We start from the raw sequence: 25,565 nt of genomic DNA on the forward strand, positions 1-25,565 counted from the left end.
AAAAATGTTTTTTTAATAATGTGTTGATTTCTGTGACCTTTTCGTGGGTGATTTATTGGTTAAGTGAGCATCTATGGAATAGTTGTAATTTGTGGACTGCAAGAATTCTATCATGAATTGAACACTGACTTTCAACCTAACAGCTGTAATAATTTACAGACACGAATGTTATCTAATACTGTTAGATTTGGCTAAATATAATCTGGTAATCAACAGCTTGAAGAATGAGTAAAAGCTTTATTTTGTTTTTGGAGTTGGGTTAAGGTTAGGGTTTGAATTTCATGTTGGCTGTAACCAGCTTGGAATGAACACTAAATCCTAAACATTAGATTTAATTTTTGTTAACCAAGCTCAAGTGGTTATTTTGCCATATTTTGCTTCTATTCTCTCTATTCAAATAAACCTTTCAGAATTTGGCTTAATCTTTCCATAAGTGTTAAGATTCATTTCTGTGTTCTGTTTTTATCAGATTTAGTTTGTGTAGTGAAACTGAATGAGAAACTCGACAGCTTTTAAAACTTATATTGACATTGCTGACAGGCTGTATCTTTTCTCACTTTTAGTTGATACAAGAGAAGCTGATAATACTTAACTATATTGATATTTCAATGTATGGAAAATATTTGGCAAACAGCATCAGTGCATCCTCAGTTTTGGAGAGAGCATGGAACTAGTGAGTAGCGAGGTGGTTATGGATAGGAGGGAAGAAGGGGACAAGAGAATGTAGAAGAAAAGAGCAAAGATAAGATGTTGAGAAAAGGAGAAGGAAGCTGAATGGGTGAAGGAGTAAAGAAGAAGGGAGACAGAGTGCAGCAATATTATGGAGATTATGGGAATGAAGGAAAAAGAGGGACTGAGGAAAAGGGTTGGAAAGATCTTTTGTCTGTCCTTGTATGTGTGATGCAAGGTTTGAGTATCCCTCTGGTTTAGTGCCCATATTTTCCACGCATCTATGCTTGTATGTTAATTTTATGCAGCAGAGCTTGATCTTCATTGATGAAAGTAGCAAAGAAATAGATGAAGCTGAAGAACCAGAGCTATTGTCAGAAATTACAAGAGAAAAAATTGCATATTGGCAATGTGAAATTAAAATTTGCAATTCTCATTATCTCAGAGTTGAGAAGATAATCATGTGCCTGGGCTAAACCGTTCATTCAGGATAAAAGTTTATTTTATTGGTCCAGGGATGTAGTTGGATTTAAAATGAAGAGTCCTCAAATGTCTTGGTTTGAGGTGGTGCTTTTAAAGGATTAGACATCCAGAATGAAGATGAGAAGGCACTTTGAAAATAGAAACTTGTGAAGATTGTGAAGTAAGTCGTTGGAGGTCAGTTTAACAAACAACAATCACTTTGTCAGCTGGTATAATGACAATGCTAATGCGAGTTCTTGGTGGAAAGAGTGATGCCAATTTAGAGATGGGCAAGTTAGAATGAGACCCCTCTCATGCTGGCAGTTATCAGTTAAAATAAACAAATCAAGTAGAATACTAGAGCAGTGGTTCTCAACCTTTTTCTTTCCACTCACATACCACTTTAAGTAATCCCTATGCCATCAGTGCTCTGTGATGAGTAAGGGATTGCTTAAGGTGGTATGTGAGTGAGAAGGGAAGTTTGAGAATCACTGCTCTATATTCAATTATTACTGAAATATTTTGCTTGATAAAAATTGCCATTGGCCCATTTCCTTTGGGGTTATGAAACCGTGCACATAACGAGTCAATGAGGTACAATTAAAACAGTGGTTTTCAAACTTTTTCTTTCCACCCATGTACCATCTTAAGCAATCCTTTACTAATCACAGAGAACCTATTGCATGCGAGTGGAAAGAAAAGATTGAGAACCCCTGAACTAGAGGTAGGGGATACTGAAGATCTGTTGAGGGGTTGGAGGGTAATAGACATTTGACAAAGGGAGAGGAAAGGAAGAATACTGTTGGAATTGACAGAGTGCAAATGAAATGATCAAAATATTAGCTTTATTGAACAAATGACAGCTTAAACTAATCTGGGGAAATTGTGGGGTAATCAAAGAGTTCCAGTGATTAATTAGGAACTTAAAACAGATCTGCATGTAACGGAATAGAAATAGGCCCTTTGGCCACTGATGCCAGGTCGTCCTACCCTTTTGATTCTCCCTTTAAATTCTACCCCTCACAATGATCAGGGGAAAGAGAGTGGCCAATTAATCTACCAACCCACAATAACTCGAGCTGTCACATGGAAGAGATGCAAATTACACACAATACCCACTGGAGGTTAGAATTGAGTTCAGGTTGCTGGAGCTATGTGGCAACAGGTCTACCAGCTGGGCCACCTATGCCTCAAAGGATTTTCCCGTCCTCCCTCCTGCCTCCTTCAATCAATGAGGAAAGAAGCGTGGCCACTGAGAAGAAAGCAGTTGGGAGTGGGTGGAGGGGCAAGCTCAACGCAATGTTCAGGCTCAGTGATTTCAAGAAATGGTGCTGACCTTAGTAGAAGACTAATCCTATTGGATCAAGACTAAAAGGGATATTGATGAAGGGATTAGAAGGAAGCTTGGCATCAGGAGAAAATGTTATGGTGGAGGAAAAGTCTGAAAGAGCATTTGTATTCAAGAGATAATGTAATTTTTTTTTCCATTCCACACTAGATTAAGCTATTATTTGTTCCTCCAGTGAGGATGACATTTTGATTCCACTTCCTTTAGCATCTTCAGAATTTCTCGGTGGTTCTTCTGGCTTCTTGCTCTCTGTTCCCTTCTTCTGGGTTCTCTCTCCATCCATTCCTCAAACTTCTCGTGACTTGAATTATTCTCTTGACGTTTTGCTTCTCTGAAAACCCAATTCTGGAGCTTTTTTCCCCTGTTTGTGTGACTGATTTGATACCTGATTTCCTAGCCACAATGTTAAGTATGTCATAAAGGTTTGATCAATTTTGATTTTTTTCCCACAAAAGCAATTCCTAAAAATGTGTCAGATGTGAATAGTCAGTCAATTGCATGTACTTCTTCCCATGGGCAATGAGAATGCTGAACGGCTAAAGGAACTGCTCATATTGACCAATGAAACAATATTTATTTATTTGCATATATGAATACTTGTCCTGTATATGTATTGTTTGTCTCTATGTGTGTTATATTGGTTGTGTGTCTGCATGCTTTGCACTGAGGACCACAGAACACTGTTTCGTCGCGTTGTGATTGTTCAATCAGGTGACAGTAAACTTGACTTGACCGGCATTGTGCAGCATTAACAGTGAAAAATAAATTCAGTCCTGTCAGCCGAATCTGCACGATGTGACCTCTTAAATTTCTAATATTTTTCCTATTTGGAAAATGCTATTATCAGCATATTTTTGAGTCATAAATATGTTTAACCACATCTTTAGTTGAGTATTTATGACGATTGACATCCAAATTCTGTAAATTTTTGTACAATTCCAGATTTCCCTACTTCCTTTCCTGCATTTTGTCTGTTAAAGAGATGTTGGCATTCCTCCTTAATCCCAAAGCAGCGAGTAATCTTACAAAACATTTACATAGTTACTTTCATTGCCAGGTAGCTGTTGTTTCAATTTAGTAGTGCTTACAAAATATAATTTACAAATGCATGTTTGAATACTTTAGGGAGAAAACTATTTTTCTGCACCAGATGTAGTGAACATAAATACTTTTTTCTACATATTAGGATGATGTGACAACAACAAATCTGGTTTTCCATTTTTGGGATTCTACTGCCGCTCAAGTTCTATATTATTTGAATACACAAGAGGCTGTGCTTTCAATTTTTAAAAACATACTTCTTTCAAATTCTTTTGGGTTTTTGTGGTTCAGGTTTTGTCGTAGTGTTGAAGGAGAAATGATCATTATTTCATAATCACAGTTATGCGATTTCCATGCATTCATAATTTAACATGGAAATCCTCGTTGTTTTCATTGGTTTTACCCTAACTCTCCTCTGGACTTGGCACTATTTGTTCACTTCAATGTGGATGCATTCATGGATATGTCTCACTGTCAATAACCAGGAAAATATTTGCATTCTTGCAAGAATTCAGTGGGGTTGGTAAAGTCTTCACTCATAAAATGCATTTGGCATTTGTGGATCTAATGCCATCACTCAAAATATAAAACATTTTAATTGTTTTTTTTGTTATTTAGGGTATTTTGGCTTTTACATTATCATGTATGTCAATCTGAATTTAACACTAAAATGTTTGAACTTTAGTTCAAAGCTGTGGTTTTTGCTTTCTAGTATGCTGATTGTAAGAATGATTTAAGGTGATTGGTTGCCCAGCTAACCTGATGAAGTCATGACAACAGGATGTGGGGATTGCTTGAGTTGATACTTGATATTGTTCATTAGAACATAAGAAATAGGAGCAGGAGTAGGCCATCCTGCCTGTCAAGCTTGCTCCACCATTCAATGGGATCTTGGCTGATCTGATGATAGGCTCATCTCTGTCTACCTTTTCCCCATATCCCTTAATTCCCCTATTATGTAAAAATCTTTTTGGGGAGTTTACTGTGACAAAACAATTGAGGCCACTGATGTAGAAGGTTTGCATTTCTCCGATTCAACACAATTCATACGTTTTATTGCATTTTTTTTTGGAGAATCTGTAACGTTATTTTCTTTGTGAACATTTTGGAAGAACATAAACTGGATTTCAGCAAGGATTTGATGACACAGATTTTAGTAGCAAGTTATGATTGGGCATATTTGAATCCAAATATAGATATCTGAAAGAAGCAATGCAAAATATCCTTCTTTGGCCTTTAATAACTCGTTATGCAAAATCACAGAATCAGTAAATGTTCAAAATATCAATAGACTGGAGCCACACAGAACTTAAGCTATATTTGTTTTCAAAACCCAATGCGCTCTAGCTTTTGTTTTTCTTGGACATAAGCTGCTGAATGCCAACAGGCTACCGACATTACTCTTACAGTGAAGTTAACAGAAATATCTTAAAGCATTAATTTTAAAATCCTGTCATGGCTGGAGCTGAAGAGTTTTAAGTCATGCTCAAATTTGGCATAGCTTCCTGCTGTTTAAGCTCATTCAGGTTCCCTTGTGATTTTCATACTGTTTGCCATTTCACATAAGCGGGTAGCTGACGCCATTGCACAATGATGCGGATAAATGTAGTGAAACTTAAATCTGGGAATAGATTTGTTATTTAGACGAGGAGAAAAGGAATGAAGTGCACTTCTAATTCCTGGTATTTCTAAGTTAGTGTTTCAGGATTGTAAATAATGAAGATATCCAGTTTGTAATAGATAGTGGAATGGCATATTGGAATACATTTACCATTAACTCAGGTATTGTGATGTTTTGATTTTTTTGAATTTATGAAAAACTACTTCTGGTTAATTTAATAATTATATAGTTCAACATGCTATCGAGGAATATGGATTAAGCCTAAAAGGACTTCATTACTAGCATCCTATATTGGTTGAAGTGATGCTATTGTGTTTAATTTTAGAGCGAATTCCAGTTATTCAGCATAATGGGAATTTTGGCTAGACGGATCTTGCCTGAATCACCGTGGAGAGTGACAAATCAGGGATCTAGTTTTCATTGGCTGCTAAATGAATGAATCCCTGGTAGAATAAGATGTCCACTTTAGCTGAAATACAGTAAAACTCTGATAATGAAGCACCCATGTGATTTGTTTAGTCCTGGATGGACAGATTTTTTGGACTATTAGATATTTGCTGAATTAATATATTAACATGTTTTAAATTATTTTTCTTATATCCCACACAAAATATAATACTTTGCAGGGAACCTGGAGCATTTAAGACAGTGGGGAAACATGACCCTCGTGGGAGCTGGATCTAGTGTTGTTAAAGAAGTTATGGGCTCAGAGCCCCAATGAGTTTAGAACGACCATGGTGAGTTTTAAGGCAGAGCAGGAAACGGGATTTCAAAACAAAGGAATAGTGGATTATTCAAAGTTCAAAGAGTTAAAAGTTCAGATTTATTGTCAGAATATATGGATGGTATCACATAGAGCCCTGAGATTCTTTTTCATGCGGGCAGGCAGAATTTCAACTTATATAGTGCAAAAAAAATACTCAAAAAAAGGTATGTAGACCAAAGAGAGAAATGTAAAGAAGAAGGAAGTGCAAACAAAGTGTGCAATACAGAAAATAAATATTCAATAATAAATAATGTGAAAAGTAAGAATCCTTAAATGAATCTCTGATTGAATTTGTTGTTTAGGGGTCTAATGGTGGAGGGGTAAAAACTGTTCCTGAACCTGGTGGAATGGGTCTTGTGGCACCTATACCTCTATCCTAATGGTAACTGCGCGAACAGAACATGTCCTAGATGATTTAGATACTTGATGATTGTTTCTGCTCTCTGATGTATATTTTCTCGATCATCGGGAGAGTTTGGATTGTGATGTACTGTGCTGTGTCTACTACCTTTTGCAGGGCTTTCTGCTCAGAGATATTGTTGCCCCCATACCAGGCCATGATGCACCTGGTCAACACACTTGCCATTACATATCTGTAGAAGTTTGCCAAGATTTTTGATGTCATACCAAACTGCAACCTGCTGAGGAAGTAGAAGTCCTGACATGTTTTCTTCACAATGCCATTAGTGTGCTGGGTCCAGGAAAGGTTCTCAAGGTGGTGACTCCCATTAATTTAAATTTGCTCACTCTCTCCACCTCTGATTCCCCAATGATCACAGGATCGTACACCTCTGGTTTTCCCCTCCTGAAGTCCACTGACAGCTCTTTGTTTTTGGTGACATTGAGTGCGAGGTTAGTGTTTGTACACCATTCAGCCAAGTTTTCAATCTCCCTCCTGTGTGCTGACTCATCGCCCCCTTTTCTACTGCCCACTACCATTGTATTGTCAGAAAATTTGTGCATTGTGTTATTGTTATCTCGAGCCACAGAGTAATTGGTGAAAAGTGAATAGAACAGTAGGCTAAGAATGTAGCCCTGTGGTGCTCAGGTACTGATGGAGTTGGTGGAGGAGATATTCTTACCAATGATAGTGAAAGATTAAATCATCTAGGATTATATTCGCTCAAGTTCAGAAGAATGAGAGGAGATCTTATAGAAACATATAGGATTATGAAGGGTATGGATAGGATAGATTTAGGAAGGTTTTTTGAGCTGGCCGGGGAAAGTAAAACGAGAGGACACAGTCTCAAGATTCGGGGGAGTAGATTTAGGACAGAGATGAGGAAAAATAGTTTTTCCCAGAGAGTAGTGAATGTTTGGAATTCTATAACCAGGGAAGTGGTTGAGGCTGCCTCATTAAACATATTTAAAATTCGATTAGATAAATTTTTACATGATAGAGGAATTAGGGGATATGGGGAGAAGGCAGGTAGGTGGAGTTAGGTCATAAATTAGATCAGCCATGATCGTATTGAATGGCGGAGCAGGCTCGATGGGCCATTTTTGGCCTACTCCTGTTCCTACTTCGTATGTTCCTATGGTCCTGGTATGAGGAAATCTAAGATCCAATTACACTGGGGTATTGAGGCCCTGGCCTTGGAGTTTGCTGATCAGTTTTCAAAGGATGATGGTGTTCCATGTTATAGACTGTATATTGCAAAACAAACTCAGTTTATGGGTTTAGAAGTGGCCTCTATATCGTGTAGGTTAAGTAGATTTGCAGTGTTCAGTACACACATCAAAGGATTCAATAATAGGTCTGAATGATGGATAAGAGTTGCTCTGTTATTGGGGATTTTCATATTGTTTCGGATTGATTTAAATCTGAAATAATATCTAATAGTGGTATGTAATTTGCAGCAATCGATGGCTCCTATCACAATTTTATTTTCAATGTTGTCTTGAAGGTAATTTAATTGTTTGAAATTTGAAAGAGATTGGGTGAGAAAATTATCTTTTAAAAAGGTGACTAAATTAAAAGAGGCAGACAGTGGAAATTGATGATTTAAAAAAACTATGGATGATGTAAATATGAAATAAAATTACGGGAGACATGCAAAAGGTCAGAGTTAGTGTGTCAGATTGAAATTTCTTGAGCTTTGGAGGGTGAGGACTGATGTCATAGTGATGTACAAAATTGTTAGGGGAATAGATTGAGTGAACATGTATTGTCTTTTGCCCAGAGTAAAGGAATCAAGCACCAGTGGACATAGGTTTAAGATTTAATAGGAACCTAAAGTTTAACATTTTGCAAAGAGGATGATGGATGCATGGAACAGGATGTCGGAGGAAGTTGAGACAGGTACTGTTGTGACATTTAAGAAACATTTTTGATAAATTCATGGATAGGTTTAGAGAGATATCGGCTAAACTCAGGCAGATGGGTCAAGTGTGGATGGGACATTTTGGTTGGCATGTGCATGTTGAGCCATAGGGCCTGTTTCCATACTGACTCTGTGATCAGAAATCGATAAGTGAACGAGCAAGTTGGTTTGCAGAGAGGATATGGGAATGATGGATAGAACAAAATAAATAATTTTTGATAGGATGATTGCAATGTTCATGCAGCCCTCTAGTTAAAAGATTAATGAGAGCAGTTAGAGAGAGAGAAGTGAGTGGGTTGGGGGTGAGGTTAATTTATAATTTTTATAATTTATATATTACTGCCCTCAAATATATCACACTTGGGTTTACTTACTTCTAATTTTAAGTCATATTTACATAACTGAAATGCTAAGTTTTATTTTTTTTAGATTTATTTATCGAGCATGCTTTAGCATTTCAGGACTTGATGACATGTAAGCGAAATAAATTTTACTTATAATGCATGACAGTGAGACTAAATTTCTTACATTTACTAAAGAACAGCCTGATTAAGTATTTTTCAATTCACAAATGTTTTATCAGATTTGCATATTATTTAATATGCAAATTGGGGCAGTATGATTGGTGTAGCGGTTAGAACTACGCCTTTACAGCGCCAGTGATTGGGACTTGGGTTCAAATCCTTTGCTGTCTATAAGGAGTTTGTACGTTCTCCCTGCCTCTGTGTGGGTTTTCCCCGGGGGCTCTGGTTTCCTCCTACAGTTTGAAATGTACCAGCGGTGTAGGTTAATTGGGTGTAAATTAGGCAGCATTGACTCGTGGGCCGAAATGGCCTGTTACCACCTTTTATGTAATGCAATTTAATATTTATGTGAGGTGTGTTCACAAAATTTTATTCTTTTGTGTATCATTCTAGTTAATACTATTAAATCTGACAATTCTTGACATTTAAAAATGTTTTTATTTGTAAATATTACTGAGATTGTCATGTATAATAGAATTTGGGACCTATGAATATTGCAATATGCCATTTGGCATCATAATATGTCAGAGCAGTGATATTTGTTGGATCTTTATACTTGGCACTGTTGGCTATCTCTAACTTTGTATAAACAATCCTTTTTGGAGAAAATATGCTGAATTTGTGACTCTTAAATTCTTAAAAAATTTGGACATACAGCATGTTAATGGGTTCTTCCGGCCCACGAGCCATGCCACCAAAATAGTGCAGTTAACACCGCTGTACGTTTTGAAGGGTGGGCGGAAATCAGACCACCGGGAGGAAACCACGAAGACATAGGGAACGTGTACAAACTTCTTCCAGCGGCGGATTCGAATCTGGATCACTTGCGCAGCAATAGCGTTGCGCTAACTGCTATACTAACAGTACTGCCCACCATTTGTTGCAGACATCATGATATAAATCAAAAGACTTGGAATTTAACTCATCCATTCCTCAATAATTGTTAAGATGTCACATATCCGTGTTCTTTGAAGTTGGACTTTTACATGATATACAATCAGATCTGCTGTGATGAAATGCTTTGAGAAATTGATTATGGCCAGAATTTACCTAAGTAAACATCTGGACCCACTGCAGTTTACCTACTATCACAATTGCTCCACAGCAGCACAGCAGATGCTATCTCACTGGCTCTCCACTCAGCTCTGGACAACCTAGACAACATCAGCAAGTTCATTAGGCTGATTTTCATTGACTGCAGCTCAGCTTTCAACAACATCACACTGTCAGTACTAGTCACCAAGCTTCAAAATCTGGGCCTCTGCACTTCCCTCTGCAACTGAGTGCTTGACTTCATCAGAAGATCAAAGTCAGTATGACTTGGAAACAGCATCTCCTCCTTACTGACAAGCAACACAGGCACACCTCAAGGATGCACGTTTAACCCACTGCTCTACACCTATGACTGTGTGGCTAGGTTCAATTCAAATGCCATCCACAAATTTGCCGATGTCACCACGGTCGTTGGCAGAGTTGCATAGGGCAATGCGGAAGCATTCAGGAGTGAGATACACAACAATAACATTGGACTCATTTTGTTAATAAAACTCAGGAACTGGTTATGGACTTCAGGAAGGGGAAATTAGGAGAATACAAACCAACCCTCATCAAAGAGTCAGCGGTGGAGAGGGTTTAGAATTTCAAATTCCTGGGTGTCAACATCCCTGAAGATTTATCCTGGGCCCTCTGTGTCAATGCAATCATGAAGAAGGCTTTCCAGTGGCTGTATTGGAGAGTTTGAGGAGATTTGTTTGTCATCAAAGACTTGTGCAAATTTCTACAGGTGTACTATGGAGAGCATTCTGACTGGTTGCATCATTGCTTGACATAGAGGAGCTAAAGCACAGGACAGGAAAAGACAACACTGAACTTGGCCAGCACCATCAAGGGCATCTACAAGAGACAATATCAAGAAGGCAGCCTCTATCCTCGAGGACCCTCACCACCCACACATTTGGATTAGGGTCAGGCCATGCCCCTTTCTCACAGCTACCATCAGTAAAAGGTACAGGAGCCTGAAGATGAAGATCCAATGGTTGAAACACAGCTTCTTCCCATCTGCCATCGTATTTCTGAATATGCAATATCTCACTTTTCTTTTCCACTAATTTTTTAAATGTAATTTCTAGCAGGCTTGCACCTGTCATGCTGCCTCCATAACTGGATTTTTATGACAATACCTTCTCTTTTAAAAAATACTTTATTTATAATATATTAAATATAAATATATATTAAAAAATACATAATAATATATCATCAATAGAATACCATACAAAAAAATTACACCACCTCCCACCCACCCCACTACACAGAAAAAAACCCCAAACTACCCCTACCCCTTGATAATAATGGAGCCTTTTACATAAATAAATATGTGCCTCATTTTAGCATATATAAAAATAGTATATATTAATACCCATATACTTTAAATACAGATCCCACATTTCAGTAAAAAAGAATAGTTATTATACCAACTATATGTTATTTTCTCTAAAGGAATACACATTTTCTATTCATTATGCCATCTTTGAATACTCATTTCTACATAATCCTTCCATATTGCCACTACACATTTTCTTGCCACATTGAGAGCCAAGCAAATAAATGCAACTTGATATTTATCCAATTTTAATCCCTCTTTTAGACCCTTCACAAAACCCAATAGAAAAACTAATGGATCAGTTAATAAATGAATATTATATAATTGATTTAAAAATTCTCTTAACTTTCAACCAAAAATTAAACAAAATTAAACAATTTTACAAAAGCAAACTGAATGTGAAAAAGTCCCTTTTTGAATTCCACAACAAAAACATAAATCTGAATCTCTAAAACCATATCTTTATGACAATACATTCTGATGTTCCTTTTAAATGAATGCCTAATTACAGATCAGATATTAATGAATCAGAATTGTTGTTGCAAATTATCAGCAGTAGAATTCTATCAAAAATCTCATCACTAAACATTAGAGACCGAAAAAAAAAAAAAACCCAACAGCTTACTTCTGTATTTTTGTTTTGGGACCCCAATCCATGGATGAGTGGAGTGATGATGCTTATTTTGATGTCATCGATCAAATGGCCTTGTCCATTGGTGCAGGCTTTTTTTCTTGAGGGTTGAGATATGTTTGGCATGATTTAAAAGGACCTGGCCTTTAAGCTGGGGAATTTGGGTTAAGACATCTACTGTACTTTAAATGTTTATTTTGGTGAACATCTGTAATCGTCACCCCACTTTCCTGCAGTCCACTCTCTCTGATCATCCCTCTCTTTTCCTCCTCCCAATTTTATTTTCATCTGGGACCCTCCCCTACAAAGTGGCAATGGTTCCTGCATAAAGGATTTATGAGAAGATTGGTACACAAGTCTTTTTCTGCCACTTGTGGCGCTTTGGGTCTCAAATGCAATAGTATATCATTGGTGAAAACCTTGTGTAAAATTGACAAGGGCCCTCAAAATTCAATTTCTAGTTCATTTTATAGTTTCCAGGCATTTGAAGGATCAAAACTTTGCATTCTCATGGCATGATTCCAATTATTTCTATGCTGAAGCCCCGTGCTAATGATGTACCACTTCGTTTCTGATAATATCAACATTAATACCATAGTTTTGACTTCTCTTGAGCATAATCTTGAAAACTACAGCTTAGGCTGATGCCTTTGACATTACAATAAAGATTCTGGAGCATTATGGCCTTATTCCATGATATTTCAGTTACTAGAAATAATGCCAAATAATTTTGGAACAAATCTAATATGGTAAATAATTAGATTTTTAAATAGTCTAGCATTTGTTTGGTCTTGTATGGAGATATCTTGTAAATTACTACGGTATTATCTCAGATTCGATTTGGCTTCTATGCCACTTGCTCAGAGGGACATAAATAAGTGTTCTGGCAATTCCCATTAGTAGTTGTAAAATCCTCTAATTTCTAATGTTCTTGTAAGATTAAAATTTTGTATTAGCATAACATTTTAAAAATAAATTGCTTACCATATATACTCATGTAAAAGTCAAATTTTGTTGACCATTTTTAATGCTTATGGGGTTGATTATGACAGGGATACTACTTTTGAGGGGCTGAAATTCATACTTGAATCCAAAATACCATATCAGCAAATGATCTCTAAACGAACAAAGAACAAAATAAAAAGCTGCAGATGTTGGAATTCTGAAACAAATTTAAGTGCTGGAAGTATCCAGGATATGGCAAGACTGTGGAGATAGAAATTCATGTTTCTGGTTTTTTCCCATTCTTCAGTTCTTGTGGGTATTTCTAACATTTTTTATTTCTGATATATGTTTTAAGGCTTTGCCTCCTGAAATATTCATCTGGCTTCTTCCACTTTGTCATCAGATTTCTGAATGGACAATGAACCACAGACAATACCATACATTTTCTTCCTTTTTTCAACAGGTCAACAATATTTTTAAAAAAATTTGTTTCCTTAAAAAAAAAGTTGGGAATGATGATTTACAACATCAAGCTGAACACAGAAAATTTCAGATTTGCTGAATCACATAGGAAGTTGGAGAAACATTAAATTAACTTTTATTGAATTTAGCACGTTTAATTGCATCATGATGTTGAAATGTTGTGTTAATTTAACTGACCTAAAAATGTTTTGCTGTTGATTTTCGTTTGTACTTAGCATCTGATACCTCTTGTGTCAGTCAGCAATGGTGGATTCTTGTTGCCCTGATACTACTTTTCTGTGGTCACAATGTCTTGTTGAAACGTTTCACCATGTTCATCACTCTACACTAAGATCAGCAAGGAAGAAGTCCAAGTGTGAATGCAGAAAATTAATTTTCAATGCCACGTTGTACACATGATTTTGCCCGCTTGAAGCTGGATGTATAGATAGACCCCAACTTACCATATTCCAACTTTTGATATTTTGAAGTTACGATGATCAGATTCCATACTTTCAATTTGGAGTTTTGATGTTTTCCTGCACTTGCTATGCACAGTGCAGTGACGGGACTCTCTTGCGATGTTGGCGATTGCGTTCAGCATACACTGTTTTGAAAACTAAATGTTTTCAGTGTCCTTTCCCCAACCGCCCACACATCTGAGCTCCTGACCGTGGGTCCTCTCCCCGGCCGGTCATGCATCCAAGTTCCTGAGTGACGGAAGCTCAGATGTGCGGATGACAGGGGAGAGGACCCGCGATTGGGAGCTGAGATGCACGCATAGTTGGGGAGAGGACACTGTAAACCTTTAAACAACGTACGTTTCTTCACTCGCATCAAGATTGGGTCTTCTGTGCAGCTCTTATTTCCACTGCTTATTTTCTTTTGCCTGGAGTGTATTAACTGTATTTTCATTTTTTTTTTTGGTGGCTTATTCCAGGAATGCATTATAAGACGGTCATAGTGTGTTTATTTTTGATCTGTACCGATAGACCCCAACTTAAGATATTTTCAACTTATGATGCAAGTTCCAGAACTGAACCACATCGTAAGTCAGGGTCTACCTGTAGTTTGGTGCTCTGTAGTTGCCAAGAAAATTCTCAAGATCATCTTTAAATGCCTTCCAAGCATGCCCAGGTGTAAGATAATATTTGCATAGCTCCTGCACTGTGTCTTACTATTATACTAGTAGACTTAATATACTGCAGGAAATCACAAAATAGGTTATATCTAAACAACAGCACATGATAGGAACATTTTAAGGTGATTTTTATGATTGCAGCTCAAAATCCATAAAATACACTCAAAAATGTTCAGGAAGTAATTTTGTTTCCAGTGTTATTTAAAAAAAAAACATTTATGGAAATTAATTTATAGCAATTTGCACCTGTAATGTACAATACTGCTGCCACAAAACAACACATTTTGTGGCACGTTTATGACAATAAACCTCATTCTCATTCTGGCTGGACTTGGATCAATCACTTGCCAGATTATCTACAAGTTCTATGACCAGCTCTTTTTATTCATGTTGATCCATTCAAATCCACTTTTATAAGTTCTCATACTTGTGTTTTATCTTTTTTTCATGTTCTTGTTATTCCTCTCCAGCTGTTGTAGCATTACATTTCTTTGATGTCTTTTTAAAAATACTTCATTTTTAAAATTTTTCTATAAATATATTCATACAATCTTTAAACTTTTTATACGTTTCATATATATAGTAAATATTTACAAACAAAAGAAAAAGAATTCCCCCCCCCCCCACCCACCAATATAAGAATATAACTTCGCTTACTGTGAGAGCTCTCATTTCTTTTATGATACTTTTTTCTGGGATATCACATCTTTACATACATTGAAGGGTCAAGTTTATATTTGGACCCCTATGTAATTAAGTATGGTTGCCATATTTTTTTATTATTTTATTTAAATTTTTTATACATGTACTTAATAAATCATTATACAATAAAATAAGTATTCAAACTAAAGAAATTTTCATTCATTACATGATGTTTTTCACCTCTTTCCACATCTTAATTTTTAAGTTATAAGTGATTTTCTCCGGGCGTATACAACCATGCATCTCCCTGGCCCATTGAGCAATAAGAAGGGGAGTGTTGGACTTCCAAGTGATCGCTGTACACTTCTTGGCCCAGCCAAGGCTACCTTAACAAAACAGATTTGAAATTTAGTCAATTTGTTGCTCACCTCCATAAGGTTGCCGAGAAGATATAGCTTTAGGTTGCATGTGAAGGTCACTTCTGTTATTTCTTGTTAGTGTTTCAGTGATATCATTGCCAGAATGGTCATAACCTTCACACACGACCATGTAGAATGTAAGAAGGTTCCAATTTTGATTTTAATCGTTGATGTCATTGCTGTCCAAATGCCAGTTAGACCAGCATTCTTCTGGTATTGCAACACCCAGATCTGATTCCCACCTCTCTCTTGACCTTTGTAGGCCTGGCTTAATACTTTTGCCTAGGAGAGCAGAATAAATCCTAGTTATGAATTTGTGCATTTCCTAGCTGAAGCACCCCCTCCACTTTGTTACTTGAGGATGGGGCCATTATTGGACCCCATCTCTCTCGTGAGAAGGAGCTCAACTGAAGAAAATAGTAGAAGGTTCCACTTGACAGATTGTATTTCTGCCCAAATTCATGGGCAATAGTTCGTCTGGAACAATGGTGCTTTTGGTAATAGCCCCACTTTTTTTCCAGTACTCTCATTAAACTCGTACAAAATTTTAATCTTGTTTGGTCAAGTCAATAAGAATATGAGTAGGTAAATAATATCATTGGAGTTTATCTCAGTCTCTTTTGACATAGTCTGCTGTGAGCCACATATATAAAAAAAAATGCAGAGAAGCTTTGGAGACATTATTTTGGGATAGATTGAATTATGCCTAAAGACTTTTTTTTAAAAAAAGTCTCTGTAGCCAGTAAATATCCTCAGTGGAGGTCAGAAATCCATTTTTGCACAAACGAACTTGAAATAATGTGCCACATCTTGCTGGTGTGACCAGTTTTTTTGCTGTGACATTTGTCAATAAGGTACAGCTTCATTTGATAGTTTGTGGAGATGGTACAAATATTAGAAGATGCAGTTTATTGATGATAACATTAAAGGTGCATAAGATGAAATAATGCAATAATGAGTGGATTAATAATGAAAATATTGAAAAAGTAAAGAAGGAAAGGGAAGTAGCTGAATTACTAGAAATGATGAGTCAGAATACAGAATAGAGATGAAGAATCTAATGTTACTCTCAACATCACCAAGACCAAGAAGCTTATTGTGGGCTTTAAGGAAGTAAAGATGGATGAACCACACATTCCTTTGCATTGTTGGGATGAAGGTGGCTGGGATTTGAACCTATGGGTGACACATTTCAGAAGAACCAGAAAGTTGAGGCAACCATGAAGAAGGCACACCCCTGCCTCTATTTTCTGAGGAGATTTTACATGTCGTTAAATTGGAAAGTATACTGACAGGTTGCATGTCAGCCTCATTTGGGAATTCAACTAACCAGAAGTGCAGGCCAGGTCCATCACACACTCTGACCTTCCATTTGTTGAATGCATCTGTAAGAGAAGTTGCCTCAAGAAGCCAGTTGAAGTCACAAAGGACTCCCATCATCCTTGTCACAACCTCTTCTCACTGCTTTCTTTGGACAGAATCCTGAAGACCAGCACCTCCAGGTTCAAGAATAGTTTCTTTCTAACAATTATTAGGCTTTTGAACCTCCTTGAGTTGTTTTAATTAGTGACTGCTCCAATACCACAAAAACACTTGGATAACTAAATATTTATTACCTGTTTACATTTTATGTATTTAGTGTCTTCTTAATTCAAGTAAGTATTTTAGAATGTAGTGGTTTTTTACTTTTTCTTTACTAAGTACATGCACAGCTGCAGCAAGCAATAATTTTGGGACATTGTGCAATGTATGTGACAATAAACTAATTATTGCATCCATTTTCTTACATGTATGAATAATTAAAGCAAACATTTGGTCATGATGAAGACTGAGTAATATGTAACTGAAATTTGACTATTCAATATATTTACCAACAAAATAATTGCAAGAACAGTTTTGGTTGCCACATTACAGGAAGGATGTGGAGGCTTTGGAGAGAGTGCAGAAGAGGTTCACCAGAATTAAAATGTAGTAACTGTAGTAGAGTTTGAACAAACTTGTTTTATTATTCCTGTGGAGTATCAGAGGCTGAAGGGAGACCCAATAGGAATTTATAAAATTATGAGGGAGGGACAGATAGGATAGGTAGATAGTTGTTGTCTTTTTCACTGGGTGTCATTGTCAAATAGAAGAAAAAGCTTTCAGGTGAGAAGATGAAGGTTTAAATGAGAGTGCATGGTTTTTTTTTTCTCCCACAGAGAGAGGCCTGGAGCATGCAGTTGGGGGGAGGGGGGGGTGTAAGAAGATATGATGGTGACATTTCTGAGCTATTTAGACAGGCTAATGATTTGAAGGGAATGGAGAGATATGGATCATGTGCAAGTAGGTGGAAATTAAATAATTTGGTATCTTGGTGGGCCAAAATGTCATGTCACTTGTTGTTTTACTGTGCAATGTTCTGGATGAGATAGTAAAATTTAACAGGGTGAACAGATGAGCTTTATTCAGATTTGAACTACAAACCAAATTATAATTATTTTCAGAAAACTTCACACTAGGCTAAATGGCACGCAGGCATCAGTTGAGGCCGGGGATGATAAAAATCTACCTAGGTTATATTATCCCCGGCATGATTTGATGCCTGCGTGGCAATTAAGGAGCTTTCACTGCAAGATTGGCCGTCAATTACTAGGACAAGATGCCAGTATGAAAGGGAGTAGAGAAATTACAACATTTTTGAATTAAAATGGTGCGCGACATGAGGGAATTCTAAAGGTGTGAAGTTTCTTTGCACTAGTTACTCATGTCCTTTGTGACAACGTTTCTAAAAAGTTTTGAGGAGAAATCTATGCGAGTAACTGAAGTGTAGACGGCACTCAATGCAGCAATGGTGCACCAGCAATGGGTGAATTGAATGGTTACCTTGATGATTTCTGGAGTCTTGGAATTATACTCATCCAGAAAAACAGTGTATTCCATCACATTCTGTATAAGCCTTGTCAATCCAAGTCATCACTGTTTGACATTTTCCATTACCATTTAAAGTATCAACTTTCATTAAAAATGTTGAAAGGTTAATGTTTTTGAAGAAAAAAGTTCTAATTATTCTCATTATTTATTTTTAACTCTAGTTTTGTCAACCTGCTGGCTGGCAGCTGTCTACTGAACGAAAACAACCCACATATTTTGTGGTGGTTCTAACTGATATTGACTCAGATCGCCATTATTGTGCGTGTCTAACATTTTATGAAGCAGAAATTAATCTGCAGGTAAGTACATATAAATATTTCCTACTTGACAACATGGGGTACAGGCAAGGTAAACCACCACCACTGATGTGGAGAGAAATGTCCGTTGTGCTAAAGGAAGGGTGAGCATTTTGGGGATGGAGCATGATATTGATTGGAATAGGCTATATTCTAAAGGCATCTATCTGAACACCTGGATAAGAATGTTAAATGTGAAGTCTGAGATAGCTGGAAGAAAATCAAGATTTTTGTATAGAATAGTAATAATAAATTAGCAGGAGCCAGTGTCGTTCAGGAAAAAAGGTTGTGGAATTTTGGATATATTGAATTTTATGACATGGAAGGGAGGTGGAAGCATATTGTAAAAGTCAAGTCAAGAAGTGATGGTGGTTATTATTTAGAATGTCAGCACCAAATGGGTGGGCAGAGAAGGGTATGATGAAATTATGTTGAAAATTGGAAAATTCGTCGTTTTGGTAGGAAGGATGAAAGCTCAATATGTGGTTGTTGGAGATTCAGTTTGCAAATAAATTGGCTCAATCAGAGGATACAGCGAGGGTACATAACTTCAGAGGTTGTAGAATCTTATATTTTTATTAATAGAGGAGGAGACAATTTGGTCCATTGGAATCAGGCCAGTTCCTCAGGGAGCAATCCCATTAGTCCTATTCTCATTCTTTATTTTCCTGTACCCCTGCAAATTGTTCTCTTTTATAGAAGACCTTAAATGCCCTTTTGATTATTTTTGCTATAAGCAAACACTAAGGGATCATTTAGAGTAGCAAATTAATTGAACAGCATGTATTTAGGATGTAATCATGGAATTTGGAGAAAATACACATGGTCACTGTGAATGTGCACTTTTTTCTTGACAACTCTGTGACTGTCATTTGTAATTTTCTACGTCTGACGTTTGGTGTCATTCCACAAACTTAATTTCAGCCTTTTAGTGCCCCTCTGCTTTATTTTTGAATTCTCTATCATATCGATCAGTCTAATACGTGCTTTAAAAATCATGCACTCTGACACACTGTATCATATTCTCAAAATATTTTGTGTAGGCTATCTCCTGAGCTTGAAGCTCAAATCTTGAGCCATTCTCAACTTTTTTAGACCTTGATTTCCAATTTCTATTTCTCCCATAGCACTTAGAACTTGGACAATATATGTATAAATAAGCTGATGCTTTGGATTTAGCTTGCTGAGGACCAAGTTAAAGAGGACCTCTTTTCTCTGAAGTACAGTACTGACAAATAAAATGCTTCAGACTTCAGCAGAAATATTGCATCATCTGGAATCACCAGTGCTTTGTTTGCTGTAATTTGTTAATTTTAGTGCTGTCAGTGAATTTGCATTAAGGTATGTAATTAATGTGTACCTGATTTTCAGATCCATTTTATTGAAGTAATAATATATTTACTACTGCACTCCTCAATATACTTAATGGCTTGAATGTATTTTTTTAAGCAAACTGGTGCAATTATTTGAAGTTTCCCTTTCTTGAGCATTGTTGAACGGTATTGTTTTTGGGATTACTTGAAACTATCCCATTAGATTCTGGACGTTAATGATGAAATTGAGAGAGAATATTGAACAACATAGCACATGACCAGGCATTTTTGCCCATAATGTCTGCAATTATGATGCCAATCTGAACCAATCCCACCTATCTGAATATGGTCTGTATACCTTGATTTCCTGTTTGTTCATGTAACAGGCCTCTTAAATGTTGCGATCATATCTACGATCTCCCCTGGCAGCATGTTCCAGGCACCTGCATCCACCAGTCTGTGTTTTTACCTGAGCATTGCTATTATTATCTTTCATCCTCACAGAAACATTGAGCCCTTGAACTTTAACCATTTGGCCTTTAAAAGTCTCCATCATGTGAGATATGTATTTTTCATCAAACAATTGCTCCCAATCTACTTTCTACTGTTTTAGTTAGCCTTCCTCCAATTTAAAATTAAAACATGAAATTTTGGTCACTGTACCCAAAATCCCCACTCCTCACTCGTCACTGAAACTTCATTCGTCTTGTCAGGGACATTCGCCAGTATAAAATCTAGTATGGCCTTATCCCCAGTTGGATTAGCACCTTATAATTTCAATAAACCCCTTCTAGTTCCTCCTGAAAGATTTGTTTCACTGAAGCCCCTGGGATGAAGGCAACCTGAATCAATATTGCCAGTTAAAAGTCATCCACTAAAATGACTCCATTGTTTTACTGTGTCTTCCATAATGTTTGAGACAAAGATGCTTTTTTTCCTTTATTTACCCCTGTATTCCACATTTTTAAGTTTGTAAGCAAACAATTCACGTGATTAAAGGGCACATTGAAAATTTTATTCAAGAGTATTTGTGTACATTTTGGTTTGAACATGTAGAAATTACAGCACTTTCAATACATAGTCCCCTCATTTCAGGGCATAGCAATGGTATGTATATTAGTCATGTTTAGTAATTGTTGCATATCCCTTGCATGCAATGATTGCTTGAAGTCTGTGATTGATAGACATCATCAGGTGCTGAGTATCTTCTCTGGTGATCCACTGCCAGGCCTCTTCTGCAGCTATCTTCAGTTCTTCAGAATATGGAAGGCATGCTCAGTTCAATTTAGATCAGGAGATTGACTTGGCCATCCAAGATTTTTCCAATTTTTTAACTTTGAAAAACTCCTTTGTTGCTTTAATAGTATGTTTCGGTTCATTGGATCATTGTCTTGCTGTAGGATGAAACGCCATCAAATGAATTTGGAGGTACTTGCTCAAACCTAAGCAGATAATATGTTTCTGTACTCCTCAGAATTAATTTTGCTACTGCCATAAGCAATTATATCATCAATGAAGATAAGTGACGTCTTTATCACAACCTGGCCACCATACCTTGGTCCTGAGGTTTTGCTTGGTACCAACAATACCTAAGTGTCCTTCATGCGCTAAGGATACGATCTTCGGTCTCAATCTTTGCGGAATCACCAATCTGCAACCTCTCAATACACACTGTCCGATGCAACAAAGTTCGTCTCTAATGGGAATGTAAGCCTTGTGAGTACACTTGTCCCATTGTCCACTCTGTATGCATTCTCTTACTTCCCTGAGTTCTGGATCACGTTCGGATTCTCTCTCGACTTCCTTCGTAGTCACAGCTTTCGGTGTCGCCTGAATAGCTACGAAGCGTACAAAGCTCTCTGTTTCTGTTCCCAATTCTGACTTGGATTGTGGACCTCCATCCTTCACCAATCTGGACAGCGGATCAGCAATGTTTGCTTTCCCTGCAATGTGGATTACTTTATATTTGTAGGGTTGTAGTCTGAGTACCCATCTCTCTATTCTGGCACATGGATTGGATCTAGGTGCATAGATCACCTCTAATGGCTTATGATCTGTGATGAGTTCAAATTCAATGCCGTATAAATATGCATGGAACCTCTCACAGGCCCATACAAGTCCGAGTGCTTCTTTCTCTGTCTGAGAGTATCTTCTTTCCACATTAGATAACGATCTACTGGCATAGGCAATGATTCTTGGTCCTCCATCATGCATCTGGACCAACACGGCTCCTAAACCAACTGGGCTGGCATCCGCTATGACTTTGGTTGATGCCGCTGGATCGTAATATCCAAGAGTTTTTGCATCTATCAGGCTTTGCTTCAGCGCTGTGAATGCTTTCTTCTGCTCAGATCCAAAATGAAAAGGTACACCTTTCCTGGTTAATTTCCTTAGTGGTTCTGCCACTGTAGCGAAATTAGGAATGAACTTTGCACAAAAATTGACCAATCCCAGGAAACTCCTCACCTCTGTTGCGTTCTGAGGTGCACGTGCCTCTGCAATAGCTTTCACCTTGGCCTCTGCAGGGTTTAGTTCTTCCCGTGTAAGTCTGTGTCCCATGAAGTCCGTTTCTGACACACCTAACAGGCACTTGTTTCCATTCACGGTAAGGCCTGCCTCCTGTAGTCTAGATAGTACACGCCTCAACCGTTTGTCATGCTCCACCTTCGTTGGTGCATGGACTATGATGTCGTCAGAAATGTTGGCAACTCCAGGAATGCCTTGAATCACTCGATGGATTTCATACTGGTAGATCTCCGAAGCTGCATTAATTCCAAATGATAGCCTCTTGTAACGATACAATCCACAGTGAGTCACAAATGTTGTCACATCTCGGGAACCTAGATCCAGCTCTAATTGATGATAGCCGCATTTCAGATCAATTTTTGAGAATACCTTGCTGGTAGTTAGTTCTTGAAGTATTTCCTCCACTGTTGGTATAGGATGTCGTTCTCTAATTATAGCTTCATTGGCCATTCTCATGTCAACACATAGTCTTATGTCACCCTTTGGTTTGGGCACAATCACTACGGGACTGACAAATTGTGTCGAATGTTCCACCGGTTCTATAATGTCTTGTTCGATCAATTCTTTAATTTTGGCTTCGACTTTCCCACGAAGTCCAAACGGAGTTCGGCGCATTGGTTGTGCCTTGGGTTTGACTGTTTCATCTACCGCTAGCTTCAATTGTCGACCTTTCAGCTTTCCTACTCCTTGGAAGACTGCGGGGAATTCTTGCTTCATATCCTCGTATGACTGAATTGAATTGACACAAGCTCCAATATGAAGTATTGCCAGGTCTTGCGCTGTGCTTCTACTCAACAATGGTTCTCCCCTCTCTTCTATGACCATAAACTCTGTTTCGGTGTACTTATCTCCAGCTTCAATAGTTGCAGTAAAACATCCAATGGTCTGCAATGGCTTGATTGCTGTGTATGGATACAGTTTCTTGGAACACTTCTTTGAGGTACAGATGATCTTTTTCCTTTTCAACTTCTCCCATAAATGTCGATCAATCACATTACTGTCACTGCCTGAGTCTACAATGACCTGCACTGTCACTCCACCAATGATCACTGGGACCTCCTCATGATGTACTTCATTCAACGTAAGTTGGTAACAACTCTGTTCCTCCTGGGTATCATCATCGTCACCGTCTATCTGGCGAATGGTATCTTTCTTTCCAGGATACTTTCCTTCCCCCCAGGCTTTGCCTTTGGAAGTTGTACTCTTCCTCTTCTGGTCTGCATTGGACTTGCTTTTGCACTTCTTTGCAAAGTGGTCCTTACCTCCACACTTTCTGCAAACTTTGCCTTTGGCCGGGCAATATGGGTCTTTTCCAAAGTGACCTCGGTTTCCACATCGATAACACTCCACGTCCTGTGTCGGCGTATATCTTGGCTGATTATGGCGATGTGAGAGCCTCTTAATTTGCTGGCTTGAGTTGTCTTTCAGGGTCATGGTATGAAATTGCCCTTCAACAGCCTCTAATGCAGCAGCAATGGTTAAAGCATCGGTGAGTTCCAACTCACTCCCTCTTTCCAGTAGACGTCTTCTGAGTTTATCTGATCTGCAGTGTTGTAAGACTTGATCCAATAATTGGTTGTCCAAATCAGCTGGCATGTAATTGCATCCAACAGCTAGCTGGCGTAGTCTCCTCACGTACTGAGCAATTGTCTGGCCATCTTCTTGTCTCGTTCTCCGAAACAAATGGCGTTGAAATGTAGCATTCGGTGTCACTACATGGTGTGCATTTAATGCATCCACCGCTTTCCGGTACTCATCTTTTCTTCCAGTATTTAAAAGTGTCTTAAATGTTTCCCGAACTGCAGGTCCCGCAGTGAAAAGAAGTAACGCCCTTCTCTGCGCTTTTTGTTCAACTGTACCGGTATCTAGAAATAGGCCACGACTGTCAGCGTAGGATTCAAATTCTTCCAGCCATGCCTTCCACTTCACACTTACAGTACTTGCATCACCAGTCAGGTCAAAATGAGCAATTTCACTATGCGTTAGAAAGTCACCGTCTGCCCCAGCCATGAGGAAATATTCCAGCCCCAAAAGTACTGAGTCAAAGAGAAAATTCTTATCACCTTGAAGTTGTCTGTAATCCTCTGTAATCTTGTTTAGTCTTTAATTTTCTTCAAACTTCTTTCATCCTCGTCGCCAATGTCACATTTGTGGCCCGAAATGTGAAGTTAATAAAACATTAAACACAAGTTTTATCAGGTAAACTTCTGAGTGTCTTTATTCTCCCGTTTCCTTTGTTCTCCTGCTTGTGCTCTTATCTCTCTCTCATACCACGTGACTTCCGGTACATCTCATACATATTCATTATCATGACAACGCAGTACATGTGGCAGCCATACATGCCCAGGCCATAGCACCCCTACCCCAATGTTTCACATGATGAAGAGGTATGCTTTGGATCTTGGGCTATTCCTTTACACCTCCACACTTTGGTCTTGCCATCACTATGTTACAGGTTAATCTTGATCTCATCTGTCCACAAGACCTTTATCCAGAATTCTGCAGGCTCTTCTAAAATACTTCTTGGTAAACTGTAATCTGGTCCTCCTGTTTCAGTGGTTTTCATCTTGCAGCCAAGCTTCTGTGTTTCTGTTCATGAATTTTCTGCAGACAGTAGCCATTGACACATCCACACCTATCTCCTAAAGAATGATTCTGATCCGTTGAACAGGTGTTTGGGGAATTTTCTTCATTATGCTGAAAATTCTTCTGTCATCACCAGAGGAGGTTTTTCTTGGCCTATCAGTCCTATTTGTGATTACTGAGCTCTTTCTTCTTAGTAATGTTCCATATTTTTGTTTTGGTAATCTTAAGGTTTGGCTGATGTCTTTTACTGTTTTATTCTTGTTTTCAGTCTTATAATTACTTCTTTGACTTTCTTTGCACAACTATGGTCCTCGTGTTGTAAAAATAGCAACTACAGACTCCAAAGATGATCAAAAGCTTAGAAGCAAGCCTAGCTCTCGTATACCTGCACCAATGAAGCAATTAAACATACCTGAGTAATCACAAACATCTGTGAAGCCAAATGTCCCAAACAATATGGGGCCCTGAAATGGGGGAACTATGTATAAAAAGTACTGTAATTTCCACATGGTCAAACCACAATGTATACAAATAACCTTTAATAAAATCTGGAATGTGC

At 37.8% G+C, this 25,565-nt stretch overlaps 1 protein-coding gene across 8 annotated transcripts in view; it reads left to right on the top strand.

Moving 5' to 3' along the window:
• The window catches only part of sbf2 (SET binding factor 2), a 446,331-nt gene that overhangs the window by 131,792 nt on the left and 288,974 nt on the right, over positions 1-25,565 (top strand). For 6 of the 8 annotated variants that reach the window (XR_011345382.1, XR_011345383.1, XR_011345385.1 and 3 more), the window contains exon 3: positions 18,447-18,584. The exons of the other annotated variants lie outside the window; for them this stretch is intronic. Coding sequence is in view for 2 of the 6 variants with exons in the window: in XM_069900038.1 (XP_069756139.1) it covers positions 18,447-18,584 (138 nt within the window). In the remaining 4 variants the exon portion in view is untranslated. The remainder of the gene's footprint in view (positions 1-18,446; positions 18,585-25,565) is intronic. 8 annotated transcript variants of the gene reach the window in all.

This window comes from Narcine bancroftii, chromosome 1, assembly GCF_036971445.1.
Source record: "Narcine bancroftii isolate sNarBan1 chromosome 1, sNarBan1.hap1, whole genome shotgun sequence".
NCBI lineage: Eukaryota > Metazoa > Chordata > Chondrichthyes > Torpediniformes > Narcinidae > Narcine > Narcine bancroftii.